The sequence below is a fragment of the Copadichromis virginalis genome, linkage group LG8 (genome assembly GCF_057382275.1).
Source record: "Copadichromis virginalis isolate Kocher_CV1m ecotype Utaka linkage group LG8, C_Virginalis_male_GT1.1, whole genome shotgun sequence".
NCBI classification, from domain to species: domain Eukaryota; kingdom Metazoa; phylum Chordata; class Actinopteri; order Cichliformes; family Cichlidae; genus Copadichromis; species Copadichromis virginalis.
Window position 1 is genome coordinate 12004216 of NC_140625.1, and position 13235 is coordinate 12017450.

A 13235-nucleotide genomic window follows, 5' to 3' on the forward strand; every position below is an offset into this window, starting at 1 on the left:
TGCCAACACGGACGATGATGCAGTTCTACACTGCAATCATCGAGTCCATCCTCACCTCCTCCATCACCGTGTGGTACGCTGGAGCCACTATCAGGGACAAACAGAGACTGCAGCGTGTTGTGCGCTCTGCTGAGAAGGTGATTGGCTGCAGACTCCCATCTCTGCAGGACCTGTACACCTCCAGGACACTGGGGCGTGCAGCTCGGATCTCAGCTGACCCGTCTCACCCTGGACACAGTCTGTTTGACCTGCTCCCCTCAGGCAGGAGCCTCCGGTCCATTCGCACCAGAACCTCTCGCCATAAGAACAGTTTCTTCCCCTCTGCTGTTGGACACATGAACAATAACCGTATGACTGTACCCACCACTAACACATGACCCTACGCTGTGTTCACTGCATCATTCCATGTTTGGCACTGATCACCACCTGCACTCATGTATATATCTATCTACTTAGCACTTTTAATTCTTATTCTTATTTTTATTTTCATGTCTATTTAAGCTTAATTTATGACAGTATCTTTGCACTGAAGCACCGCAGCAATTTCCCAATGTTGTAAACCTGCTCAACATTTGGCAATAAAACCCTTTCTGACACTTGTGCCTTAGGGTAAAATGCTTCAGATACCTTGTGACAACATATAAACGGAAGACAAGTATTCCCAAATGAAATATGTCAACAACTGAAGCCATTATCAAATATTCCAGAAGATCAATCCATGCTTACTGTACACAACGAGTGATGTGACTGAACTGAACTGTAACTTTGATGTATGTATCAACAAATTCGTGATGTTTCCTATCTGCAGTTCAAGAGATTCCACAGAGATGTTATTATCGAGCTGGAGAAGAAGACAGAGATGGATGTCAAATACATGAACGTACGTGTCTCCATAGAGAAAACAGCGTTTTTCTGTCTCTAAGAGATAGGCATGGCGACCCTGACATCAACAAGTATTTTTAGATATCACATTTTGAACCCTTAATTTTAGCATTTTGATCATAACCAGTAGTTTGGAACACAGGGTATACTGCTATGTTATCAGAAATGTGTACCAGAGTTTAAGCTTGGATGGTCTAGTAGTACAAATAACCACAGTGCAAGGCATATTTGTATATAATAACTGCATTACAAATCTTCCAAAATCATCAACACAGGTCGAGAGTTCAGTGGTTCTAATGATCTGAGGAGAAGCCCAGCAGGAAGCTACTAGCGACAAGCACCTGTCAAGAGGTCTACATGTACTTAATGTGGCCACACTCTAATAGTACACAACATTAAGCTTTTATTACAATTAAAGCTTTAGTTGGAAGTTAAAAAGAGCGGTTGGTATAAAAAGAATTTTATACCAGCCTTTTCATACCACATGTTGAGTTCTGTTGGAAAGATCACTTTTGGAGCCAACTAAATTGATTATTTCAGCAAATGCAGTTTTAGGCATTTCTACTTCTTCTTTTTTCCAGAAGTTTCCTCTTGCATACATCTTGTTTATGTAACTATATTTCATGGAAGCTAAGCGTCCCTAAGGGAAGCATTGATGATGGTTTAGTTCTTCTTGTTTGTGTAGTGAAATGCCTGTTTTCCTCTTGTTAAATGACTCCTGCAGGCCACCTTCAAGCGCTATCAGTCAGAGCACAAGGTGAAACAGGAATCCCTAGACCGTTCTCAGACAGACCTGAAGAAGCTCAGGAGGAAAAGCCAGGGAAAGCACTCATCCAAATATGACCTCAGAGAGAACGAGGTGAGCTTGAAACAAAACCAGCTCCAATCTTTCCTGAACATTAAAAGGCGACTGTGTGCTAATACTTTGGATGTTTTTTAAAGTATGTGGAGTTTGAATGCTGACACTCGGCTGGCTGTGAAGACTGGATGACTAGTATAACATTTATTTGACAGGGTAATGAATTGAGGCCAAGGCTTCTCGTGATAGGGATTAGTTTGCCTGTAATATTAGGGCAACTCATTGGAATGAAATTCCATGTTTGCTTTTTTTTCTTTTGTATTACATAATAGCGCCACTGATGACAGGCGTTTGAGAAAGGACACCCTTGGTGTCTTCAAATGTTTTGACTTATGTGGGATAAAAGGGCATTTTAAAAACCTTTCATGTAGTAATAAAACTATCAAAGAAGTCACCGTGGTCAAAGCTGCGTGCAGTTCACCTGTTTTTACATGGTGCACAATAGAACAATCATATGGCTTAAATGACTGTTTTCATAGAAGGTACACACACCCATTTTTTGTACAAAGGAAAGCATGCATACAGGCACAGATTCAAACCCTGTTGAGATTCAGGTTGTATTGGATGCAGCACATCTGATTGGTCTACTAATAAGTTTCATTCATGTAAACCACAAATGTAAGCAGTGATTAAATAAATACAATTCCATTTAGAAAAACCTACAAAAACAGTCAAAATACTGTTGTTTTAAATATCCAGTTATTACTGACTGATGGACTAGTTAATTTGATTAACTTTGAATGCACTCAGGTGTGTGTGGGTGTTGTGTTGGTATATAAATACTACCCCTCCATCATTCTTATCGTTGATTTGCATTCTGCTCAGAAAGTTTCCATCCTGTAAATATGTTTTCTTATGACAACAACAATCATTTCTGTGGCTTTTTAACCTTCAGTCCACTCTGGAAAAAGTGGACTGATATGCTTATTGTGCAACGTAGTGTGATGCATTTATCTAAGTACGGAAACTTAAAGTGGAGTCCACAGTAGTGTCTACAGGTATAAGCTATTTACATTTAAGTATTTGAAGATCCTTTTTAATAAAATGTTCACAACCAACACCAAAAGTGAAAATTATTAAAATGAATGTCAGTTCAAAGTCCACAGTAATCGAAGGCAAAGTAAGGAAAGTGTGTAGCTGAATATTCAAATATGCTCACTAAGGCTTTTATTATTATTGCTAGCATAATGCTTCATAGTTGGTACTGTACAGTGCTGTTCATCTGCATTGTATAAAGACAATGCTAATGCTAAACTGGATCTACAATGACAGCATGGCTTCATAGTAAAAGTAGAAGAGTCTGGGAACTTGCATGCCTGCAGTCCAGACCTAAAACTTGTGTATTATGAGATTCTTTAAGGAGTAAAAACCAAGAGCAAAAGAGATCTAAGTGTTCTAGGTTTGCTCTGTTGTGTTTTCCTGCTGCTAAACTCTGTATCAGTCCTCTGTTTATCTTTGCATTTGAATGGCACTGTTTAAAAGACACCCATACAATAAGCCGTGTTGTCTGGGTGGAGCTTGATAGCCTGATCCTGTTTCTCAAGCCAGGTTGAAACTGGGGCCTTTCTTTCCACAGAATGGACTTTTTCATTATCTGATAAAAATGACACCAGTGAGCTACATGCGAGATGAGTCTAACTGCCCAGCTTTCTAATAATGTGTAGGGCTTGAGTAAGGGGCCAGTAATGAGCTCAGCCCTGTCGGCCTGCTCTTCCACCTCACGTCTGGGAAATTTTAGTGGTGAAAATGGGAAATAAAGAGCTTTGATTCCGTGTCTGAGAGAGAGACACACATAGAGGGAATGAGACCAGACAGTAGGGGATGGTCTTTGACAGAGCCCTTAGAGATAGGCTGCTTTACCATCACCATGACAACCTGGGGAAAATGAAAAAGATTGGGGGAGTAGGCGTTGAATAAAAAAGGGATGGAGTGAAGGTTGGGAAGTTTATTTTAAAGGGTTCAGTGTGCCTTGTGTCAGGGTCCAGCTGCCCGTGTGTGCGGCGTGACGCGTAGACTCAGTCTCAGGCTCTCTGTGGGGAAGGGGAAGACTGATTTGGTCTCCCGCTGAGCTAAGATTGATCCAGGGGCAGCAGGAGACTCAAATAAACTTGTCCCTAAGTGCAGGGACTTTGACTACAAAGCTCATTAGGAGCGTGATTTGTGCATCTAACCTGAGGACCCAAACAGCTTTTGCTCACAGGGAGCCATCAAGAGTCAGTTTTCCCAATCTTGGGTGTTAAAGCAACAAAAGTCCCCCGATCAGAGGCGTTGGCACCTGGTAGCAAAGAATTAAATAAAATAAAATAAACAGCAAGTATTTTGAATAGTCACCTTACTCCATTTAAAAGAGGATTTTATTTATGTTGCAATTATGGCCTGATACAGATGTGACTGAATATATGTGTATATATAAATGCAAAGTTTAAAAAAACAAAAGGGATAATGCATGTTAAAAAATTGCAAAAATACTTAATTAAATGGACCTATATTAATACTACAATAAATAAACTACAAATAGAATAAATAAATGTACATCAATATTAATGATAGTAATTAAGTTAATAGCTCCACCCACATGTGGTTAAACCCTTGTTTGTCATAATCTTTCTTCTGACATTTTTTGAACTGAGATAAAGATTATTTTGAACTGTGAATCATGCAAAGCTACTCTAATACAGCCAAACAAAACTATGGAGCTGAAAATTGGCTAAATAGATCCTCTTAACTATAAGCTCATCAATGCATTTAATGAACCCAATGAAGCACAGATTAAATTGTTGTTATTCACCCTATTCTGTAACCTCTTGTCCTGTGACCACCTTCTGCAGTACTTGCAGACTATCTCATCACGCCAGATGGACATGCAGAAGTTCATTGCTGACGGCTGCAGAGAGGCTTTGCTGGAAGAAAAGCGACGCTTCTGTTTCCTGGCGGACAAACACTGCATGTTCTCCGGTCAAATTAGCAACTTCTATGAGAACGTAAGCAAGGACTGAGATGAACATCCAGCACAGCCGCATCACACCTTCTATAATGGATCATTTAACTTGCTCTCATTCTCTGGTGCTTCCAGGCCAAAGAAATACTGTCGGTGAAGATCCCCACCTGGCAGGAAAAGTGCAGCGACATCACCAAGGTGCCAGACTCTGTGGTGAGCATGATAGAAGGGCTGTCCGTCGTTCCACAACAATCACCGCTGGTTGATCACTGTAACAGGGTTAGTTTGATTTTATTATTTGATTTGTAAGTGTGAAATCTGTAGATGTTAAGCATTCTTCTGTCATGTATTACCTTGTTCTATCACATATTCTCATCGTACCATGGGGGTAGTTTAGATTAAAACTGAGGATAGAGCATGCTGTAGTGCATAAGGAGAACAAAGCATTTGTAAAAGACTGGCCCTGCGGGGTTTTTATCTTCTCAAGTTGTTGTGTTGTAGTTTATCTTGTTAAAGTAATGAAATCTGTTGTATCAGATGAAAGCTGTTGTGTAAAGTAGTAAGACATGGGTGATTGTTATCAGCAGGAATTCTCAGATGTGTTGTTGCTGTTGTGTGGTGTTAAGGTCCAGTGAGGCAACAGCTGTTTAGTGCTTCGCACTTCACTTTGTGACTGTTTGATTATAGCACTAAGGACCTGTTGAGATCTGAATAATGCCAATTCACTTTGTCATATTGATGCATCCGCTAATCAGTCTTTGTGATCTCTTCAGGTCAATGTGGACTCTGGCCCTCCTCCAGCACCACCCCTCAAAGCTCAGTTCAGCCCACTTGCCAACATGTTTAATCAAGAGCCCACATTTCCATTTAACTCCTCTTCAGACCACAGCTCAGGTAAAGTTGGCTTATGTGAACTGCATAAATAAATATATAATCTTTATTGGTGAAGACTAAATCAACTTTGTTATCTACATGATGTGTGATTTTTATTTTTTTTCTGTCTAAAATAGGCCAGACTCGCTCATATTTCCTGTATATGTGTAAAGGAAACATTCTCATGCCAGAGCTGTCCATTAAATAGCTGCAGAAACAGCTAGCCATCCCCCCAAATTAAAAAAAACAAAACAAAACTTCGTTTACAACGGTTCAACAGAAATCTGGCAAAGTCTCATTTCTAGTCTCTTCTGCCTCCAGATCAGGGCAGTATTGGAGATGGCAGCCTGTCGAGATCTACATCCCAGTCATCTGGTCTGAACGTGAGCAAGAAGTTCCGGGTTAGAACAATTTTCCCTCACACAGCAGGCAACAACGACACGCTCCTGAGCTTCGATGAAGGCGACATCATCACTCTGCTCATCCAGGACGAGAAGGACGGCTGGTTGTACGGAGAGCTGGAGAAGACGCAGCAGTGAGTCTTCATCTGCTTTTGTATTCAGGGCTGTGTTAACGGCTAAGAAAACCTGAGCTTAGTCTCCACAATCTCATTTAAAGTTACATTTTGTAATCTAGTTATCGTTCATTTTATTCACTCAATAGATTTGTTGTCTACAAATCCCAAATATCTCTAGTTGAATATTATTTTTATTTATTCCTTTATTTATTCATTTTTAGGCAATATCAAAACATTAAAGGTACAGTTTGTAAAATCTCACCATTAGATGTCAGTGAATTGCAGATTGCAGTCAACTGAATTCTGTTTTCTTGTCCCTACCAGTCAAGTGCATAATCTTAGCTACGGTGGGCGTTTTAGCGTTTTAAAAAAATGTTAACTTGTTGGTACACCTAAGACAGGAATGATACTTCCATTACAAGAAAGACGTAGCAGTCGTGGCACACGGGTGGTTTTTTTTCCCCACATAACTCAGCTGACAGTACAAGTTTCTCTTTTGTGCTTTTGCTGCTTTGTCATGCTAGTACCACATGCCTCAAAATACAGAGTACGGTATGTCCGGTATGTTCAACACGACATTCGTAAAGCCTGATCTTAGCTCACTCACGTACACATGCAGAAAAATGGGTGCAAACATGCAAAAAAACCCAAAACAAAACAAACCAGGAGGCATCTTCTCATGTAGATTATACAACAACAACATTTTCCTTCCCCAAACACAAGGAAGGAAAATATTTTAGCTGGAACTTTTATAAATTCCAATGAAGTCAGACCTTTTTAGCAGCTGTGATTACATGTCACCTCCAGAGAAGGTGGAAAAATGTTCACAGGTGCTAAATGAAAGATCTCCCTGCTTTTTATTCCCTTAGACAAACATAGCACCTGTTAGCTTTGCATCCACTTGTACAAAGGATCAGGCTTGTTTATGTACAGCAGGCTGTGTTTGCATATGTGGCTGCAGCAGCATTACCCTCCTTCTGTGTATAATTACGTTCATATTCATCCTTGCCAGATCACTTAGGGCTCATCATGCAGGATTATGGAGTGCTTTCAGTTTGCGTTTGTCCCACTTTGAAAGAATTTACACGAGCCTTATCTGCTTGTTGTGCGTGGCATTAGGCGGCCTTTTTAATTTCAAGTGATTTTAATGCAGTCAATGGCTTTTTTTTTTTTCCTTTTCTTTTTTTCCCCCAAGAAGAGGCCGTGTTGGGAGAAATCAGTGCTTTCTGTTTCTTAGCAACAAATCCACTGCATTGGTCTGATAAGCCATCGTTTTCTCCAGACGTGACTTGGAGACAACTTCTATTCTGTGTCTGATGTTAGAATTTTATTCAAGTGTTTTGTCTGCTGCGGTGATTCTCTATCGTGATGGATTCCAGATGACTGCTAAGAAATTGCATGACTCGTTATGTAATTTTATTTTGACGTTTTTTTTAAAGATGAAACTATGTGCTTCTGTTCCCAGGCGGGGCTGGTTTCCCTCATCTTATTGTCGAACTTACACTGAGTCGGTGGTATCAAATAGGTAAGAGGTGTCAGAGCCAAGCATTGAATCAATAACTTTTTTTTTTTTTTTTTTTTAAATTTCACAGCTGCTGTTGGATAACTGAAGCTTTATGTAATGTGTCTCAGTAGTAATCTAGGCACGCCGGTGCATTGTCTTAGTACGATTAGCCTGCCAGAGACTGAGGAGGAGGAGGACGAAACAGTGTTGCTGCCACCACCAGACTACAGCGACGACGCCCCCTCCCGCCCAGTCATCCTCTCAATGCCTTCGCCAGTAAACACGGTCAGTATCAGCACTCGATCAAGTAAACCACCTGTCATCAGCTGTATCAGGAGCATTTCCAGAGCGTGACCTGATATCTTTTTTTCCTCATGTTTTGATAATTCGGGTTGATATGACGTATCTTTAGGTGGCAATGCTTTGAAATAGTGCTGCAGTTAAGCAATTTGAGTTTTGTAGGTATTACCAAGAACACGTGCTCTAGAAGAAAACTGATAAACAACATGCCTTTACACTGGATGTTTTGCTGTAACACAACAAGCATGTATGGAATTTGTGCAATTTCACAAATGATTGATTTATTATGATGATCAGGGTTGTCATTTAGGGAAGCTGTTCAGTGAGTGTGCTACTCAGCATTTTTCTGAATCTGCTCTGTAGTTTTCCATTACATTGTAAAACAATAAGTATACTTTTTTTTCTGTGTATTTCACACTGCTTATAACAATCTTTCACATTATCATTTCTGCTCTTGGCTTTGTATGGCTGCAGCTATCCTTGATACGGTCTAATTCACACATCTCTTGGTGTGAGCACAGAAGCTGCTGTTAAAACCTTTTGCTTGTGAGAGGTAGCCAATTGCAGGAAAGCTAGCCAAGGGAAGCTAAAACAGCTTTATTGAAAAATGAGCATAAGCATTTATTTTGAAAAAAGACCTATGCAAATGATCAAAGACCCCGCAGTGGCAAAAAACAGCCCCTTGAGATCATGATCTATCCAGCAAATTCAGTAATCATTTCCAGGTGCCTTGAAAGCTAGTGCAAGACCTGCCTTTGCCATTCAAGTCCATTCAAGCAGCGTCTCACTGAGCCACCTTTTAAAAACAGGGAGGTGATGTCGATTTCCAGTCCAATAAAAGTAGTCTGTTTGCACCAATCACGCCTTCCCTCAGGGCTTTTCTTTGATGGGCCTTGTTCCATCAGATACTAACATGCTGTTAAGTTTAATATTAGGCACCAACACAAAGAACAGCTAAGAGTGACCGTTGAAAGCTTGGAGCGAAAAGAGTAGCTGCTCGTCATCTTCAGCCCTCTTTGCTATTAGAAATAGGTCTGAGCTAACTGCAACCCCATATCTCACACATGCCCTCCCCTCTCTCTGTTTTGACACCCAGTCTGTGAACAGAAAGGAGTTAGTCTGCTGAAAAATCCAGAATGCAGTACTTGTCAAAGGATTGTCAAATACGACATGGTATGCTGTTCAGAACAGCTGTGCCTCAAGCACAAGCAAGTTTTTAGTTACTGATTTCAGTCAGATTTAAAGAAAGGGGTTTTTTTGGGGGGTGGTTTTTGGTCAGCTGTGGTTCTCTCTTCCACTTTGGACCACTCTGAACCACATGTCAAACTCTAGGCTACTTGGAGATAAAGAAAAAGAACCACCAGAGTCATTGTGATTCACAAAAATGAATTTCTGCAAAGTTTGCATGGGAGTCTTGATATATTTAAGTCCTCAGCAAACATTGCACTTTGTAGAGACATTATAAAAGCTAATATCCTGCAGCTGCTCTGTAATGTGACATGCATTTCTCCCCGGCTGCTGCTCATTGGCGAAGTTTAATGGCTGAAGTTTGTGGAGTTAGTCATCATTTTAACACAAGGTTATTTCTTCCTGATGGGACACGTGCCCTTGCTGGGTCGTCACTCCACACATGCACCATAAATGCCATCATGCAGGCAGAACTTTTAAGTCGAACTGATCGCGTCTTATCAACATCTCCTTAGTGCGCAGTCACCGGCTCCACGCCCTTGAAATGGCACAGCTAGAAGCACACCTGTGTTCTGTAAACAAGGTTCAAGGAAATGCGCTATATTTATTAAGACTATAGTTTCCACGAAGTATGTTTAATCTTCAGAGAAGTCACATTCAGTAGGGGCCTGTTTGTAATTTTGACAGATACAGGCATGACCACGGTACCTAGAAGAAAAGTGTAAAACAAATCAGAGAGGAGAAAAAGGTGGTAAAATACTCCCAGACAGGTTTTGACTAGAGAAGAGTTACAGAGGGAAGCATAAAAGATGAGAGAGTACAGTCTCAATTTAATTTTGTGACTGTGCTGTGCTGCCTGACTGGAAATGAACTATCTGTTGAGCCAGCAGGCAAGCCCAGGCACACTTCTTTCTCATCACCTTCCTTTCTGTTCTGGACTGTCTGTACTGTCCTCTGAGTTTGCTGCGTCAGGGTTTCACTATGAAATATACGACAGTGGGGGAAATGCCAGCTCAGCGTACCCCAAAATTTTACATCCTGTTTGAGAAAGTAGGAGCTACAAATTTACCACCAAAAAAGTGTTTATGTTCAGATCAGCCCTATCAGCTAGCTATCAGTTACAATAATAGAACCCCCTGGGTGTCCTGTGAATTGTGGGAGGTAGGACTTCTTCCAGCACATCCCAAAAACGATCAGTTCATTTGGGATCTGGGGCTTTTTGAGGTGGGGTTAGTTTGTGTTCCACTACAAAAGCAATTCAGGAGTGTCTCAAGGAACACATTGCCCTTCCTTCTTACCATATCCACTGCTAGGAAGTGCTGTTGCCATGGGGGTGTGTACATTGCCTGGTATGTGACAAAGGAAAAGCTGTGCATTATTCTAACAGTGCACAGTCACAATGGTCAGGGGTCACTTTACATCATAGTTGATCAGTGTGTGTTGGACACAATTATATTCTGTGCTGTTTGAGGGGGGGAATTGCAGGACACCTTTAAGCAAGGTTAGGGTGGGGTTTTTTTGTGACATAATCAGTTGAACTGGAGAAGAAATTCTGTTTTTTAACACAAATTTGATTGAGGTTTTCTCTTTGTGAAGCAAATCTGTGCTCATTTATTTGTGATTCATCTAATCAGAAGTAAAAGTTTGCTGAGAACTACAAAAAAGCCAGGATGTTTCAAACAATGAATGATGAATGTAATGCCTTCAAAGCCCGTCTGTGGCTTTAAGAACTGTCACATTTTTTTTTTTTGTTGACACCTGGTGTTTCCTGCTCTCTAGGGGAAAAGATGGGTAATGTCTGTTTCCTACAAAAAACGACAACAAAAAAGGCCTTCTCATACACATAATAAAATTATCTGCATGAGCTGATGTGACCTACCATGAAAAACAGAAACCACTGATGGTTCATTTTAAAACCTTTTGTCACGGGACATATTGTGAGACTACGGCAGCCCTCGGGGCATGCAGCTCAGAGATTTCTGCTCCTGAACCTCGTTGTTTTCCATGCTCACCTTTCACTCTGCTGGCAGTAAGATTATCACCAACCTAAGGTGAGAGAGGGTAAAAAAAAAAAGTGTTTCAATTGCCAGCCTTTCTAGATTGTCTAGATTACAGGTTCAGTGAGTTCTGAGTTTTGTGGTGTAATTATATGTCAAAGGAAGGCGGGGGGGGGGGGGGGGGACAACTGTTGATGGGAAGTCTGATCAAACTAGTCCGACAACTAGTGCTTTCTTAATAGCTGGAGGCAGTTTTTGGAGATTGCAATGATGCCTGTTGAACTTTGTGTTGTTTCCATTTTGGTGACTTGAAGTTAAAGAGTCATTTCTTCTGCTTTTTCTTTAATAACAGGTTTCTTTAGTCAACGGGACTCCAAAGGCTCCTTTTCTTGCGTGAGTGACACAGCTGGCAGATTTTCACATATCCATATGACTAATTAAAAATCTATTTGACAATAACCTCATACATCTTTGTTCATTTTCTTTCCGCAGAGGAGGGAACCCCTTTGCCATGGTCAAGCTGAAGCCGACTGTCACAAATGACAGATCTGCACCACTCATCTAACTCTAAGCTTATTAGGGTGGTGGTGGGGTTCTTCACCGCTGTTATGCCTTCAGGGGACTCTTGTACTGGAATCATACAACCCCCTCTGCGACACACTGACTATCTCCCCAACCCAACATCTCACTAGCCTGCATGCTAGTTTTTTTTTCCTCAGTACCAGCGCGTGTTTTATCATCAACAAAATGAACATTTAGACTTCCCTCTGATCCATATCGTTTTAGTAAAAGTAGCATTTAAATTGGTGAACGTGTTGCATTTCCTGTGGCTGCTTTGCAGTGAAAGCCGCCATGTGATCTGCAGTGCCATTAGAAAGTATTTGCTTTACGTTGTTTACCAGGAACTTAATATGACTGCTGATACTGAGCGGAGACAGAAAACTGTAAACAGTGAGGCTGTTATCAAAGTAATCAAATTGTACTGAATTGCAGTCATGCGTCTTTAAAGCAGTCCAGAGAAATCCACTAGAAGATTTTCCTCTGTCACTACCAGGAAAAAGTGCACATACACAGCTACTCCAAGTAAACAGGTTGAACGACATTGCTTTTTACTCCTCAGTCGTAAAAGGCTGATGGGGTATTGTTGTCTACAAAATTGTTGTTACTGATATGCTATTTGGTAGATGAAGTCTTTGTTTTCATTTTGGAATGAACCAGTCTCTTTATTGCTTTGTAAGACACTCGGTCAGGCTTGTTTCAATGAAAAATGATGAGATCCAGATGTAAACCTTTGCTACCTGATACTGATGAAACAGACAAGCATACAGGTTGTCTTCCTGACTTGCCAAAATATCTGTATCTTTAGTTCTTTCTTTTTTTACTAGTTATTTTACTAGTTTTGTTTTTTTGTTTTTTTTAATTTGTCGAGGTATTTAGTTGTGAGAATGAAGGGAGAGTGATATTGGGAAAGAAGGGGTTTGTCATTGGATTAAAGGCAAAAACACTAAGTCACAGTTTTGAATGACAAAGGTATTTATATATAAAATAAGTTTGTATGAAATATTTAATAAATCTGTAAACAAAAGTCAGACACAGCAGTCACCACGCTCAGTCCAAGCCATGGATGCTACTTTCTTTTGTTGTTTTTTTTTTTTGTTAGGCCTGACTGCTGCTTTTGCATATTAAATGGATAAGATGACCTTTTGATGAAGGGAATTATTTCACTCCTCATTGTTTGTTTCGTAGTTGTTATATGTAGCTTCTGTGCACAACACAGTTTATGCAAAATGAGAATGTACTTTAACGGCAATCATTTGAAATGTGCATAAGTAAAATAACTCATTGTTTGAAATATTCAAAGTGTTATTTTGTGAGGAAAATGACTTTTCCCCCCATGAATTAGCTTTTCTGAGTTCAGCTGTATGATGAGCAAGTGATTCATAAGACAGTTGATTGAATCGTATTAACTCACTGATGTAAGTGAACCCATCACACTGCCATAATGAAACATGCTTTTCTTCCGAGTACCTTGCCACTGTGTTGACCGATAGTCTTTTTTTTTTTTTTTTTCAATAAAACATAAAGCCTGAATGTTCATTTTCTGTTGTCTTCTCGCTAATTTAACTGTCTGTTAGCTGAAATGAAAGAAAGTGATTATAATCATAACTTAAGGACTG

The 13235-nt window shown here is 40.3% G+C and overlaps 1 protein-coding gene across 2 annotated transcripts in view; it reads left to right on the forward strand.

The window, feature by feature from the left end:
* Positions 1-13155, forward strand: part of baiap2l1a (BAR/IMD domain containing adaptor protein 2 like 1a) — a 31422-nt gene extending 18267 nt beyond the window's left edge. The window contains exons 5-14 of one of the 2 annotated variants that reach the window (XM_085465775.1): positions 809-880; positions 1607-1741; positions 4570-4722; positions 4815-4958; positions 5453-5573; positions 5874-6087; positions 7535-7594; positions 7702-7858; positions 11411-11451; positions 11551-13155. In XM_085465775.1, coding sequence (XP_085321901.1) covers positions 809-880; positions 1607-1741; positions 4570-4722; positions 4815-4958; positions 5453-5573; positions 5874-6087; positions 7535-7594; positions 7702-7858; positions 11411-11451; positions 11551-11623 — 1170 coding nt within the window. In that variant the 3' untranslated portion in view covers positions 11624-13155. The remainder of the gene's footprint in view (positions 1-808; positions 881-1606; positions 1742-4569; positions 4723-4814; positions 4959-5452; positions 5574-5873; positions 6088-7534; positions 7595-7701; positions 7859-11410; positions 11452-11550) is intronic. The other variant, XM_085465776.1, reaches the window with a different exon arrangement.
* Positions 13156-13235: the final 80 nt, after the last annotated feature.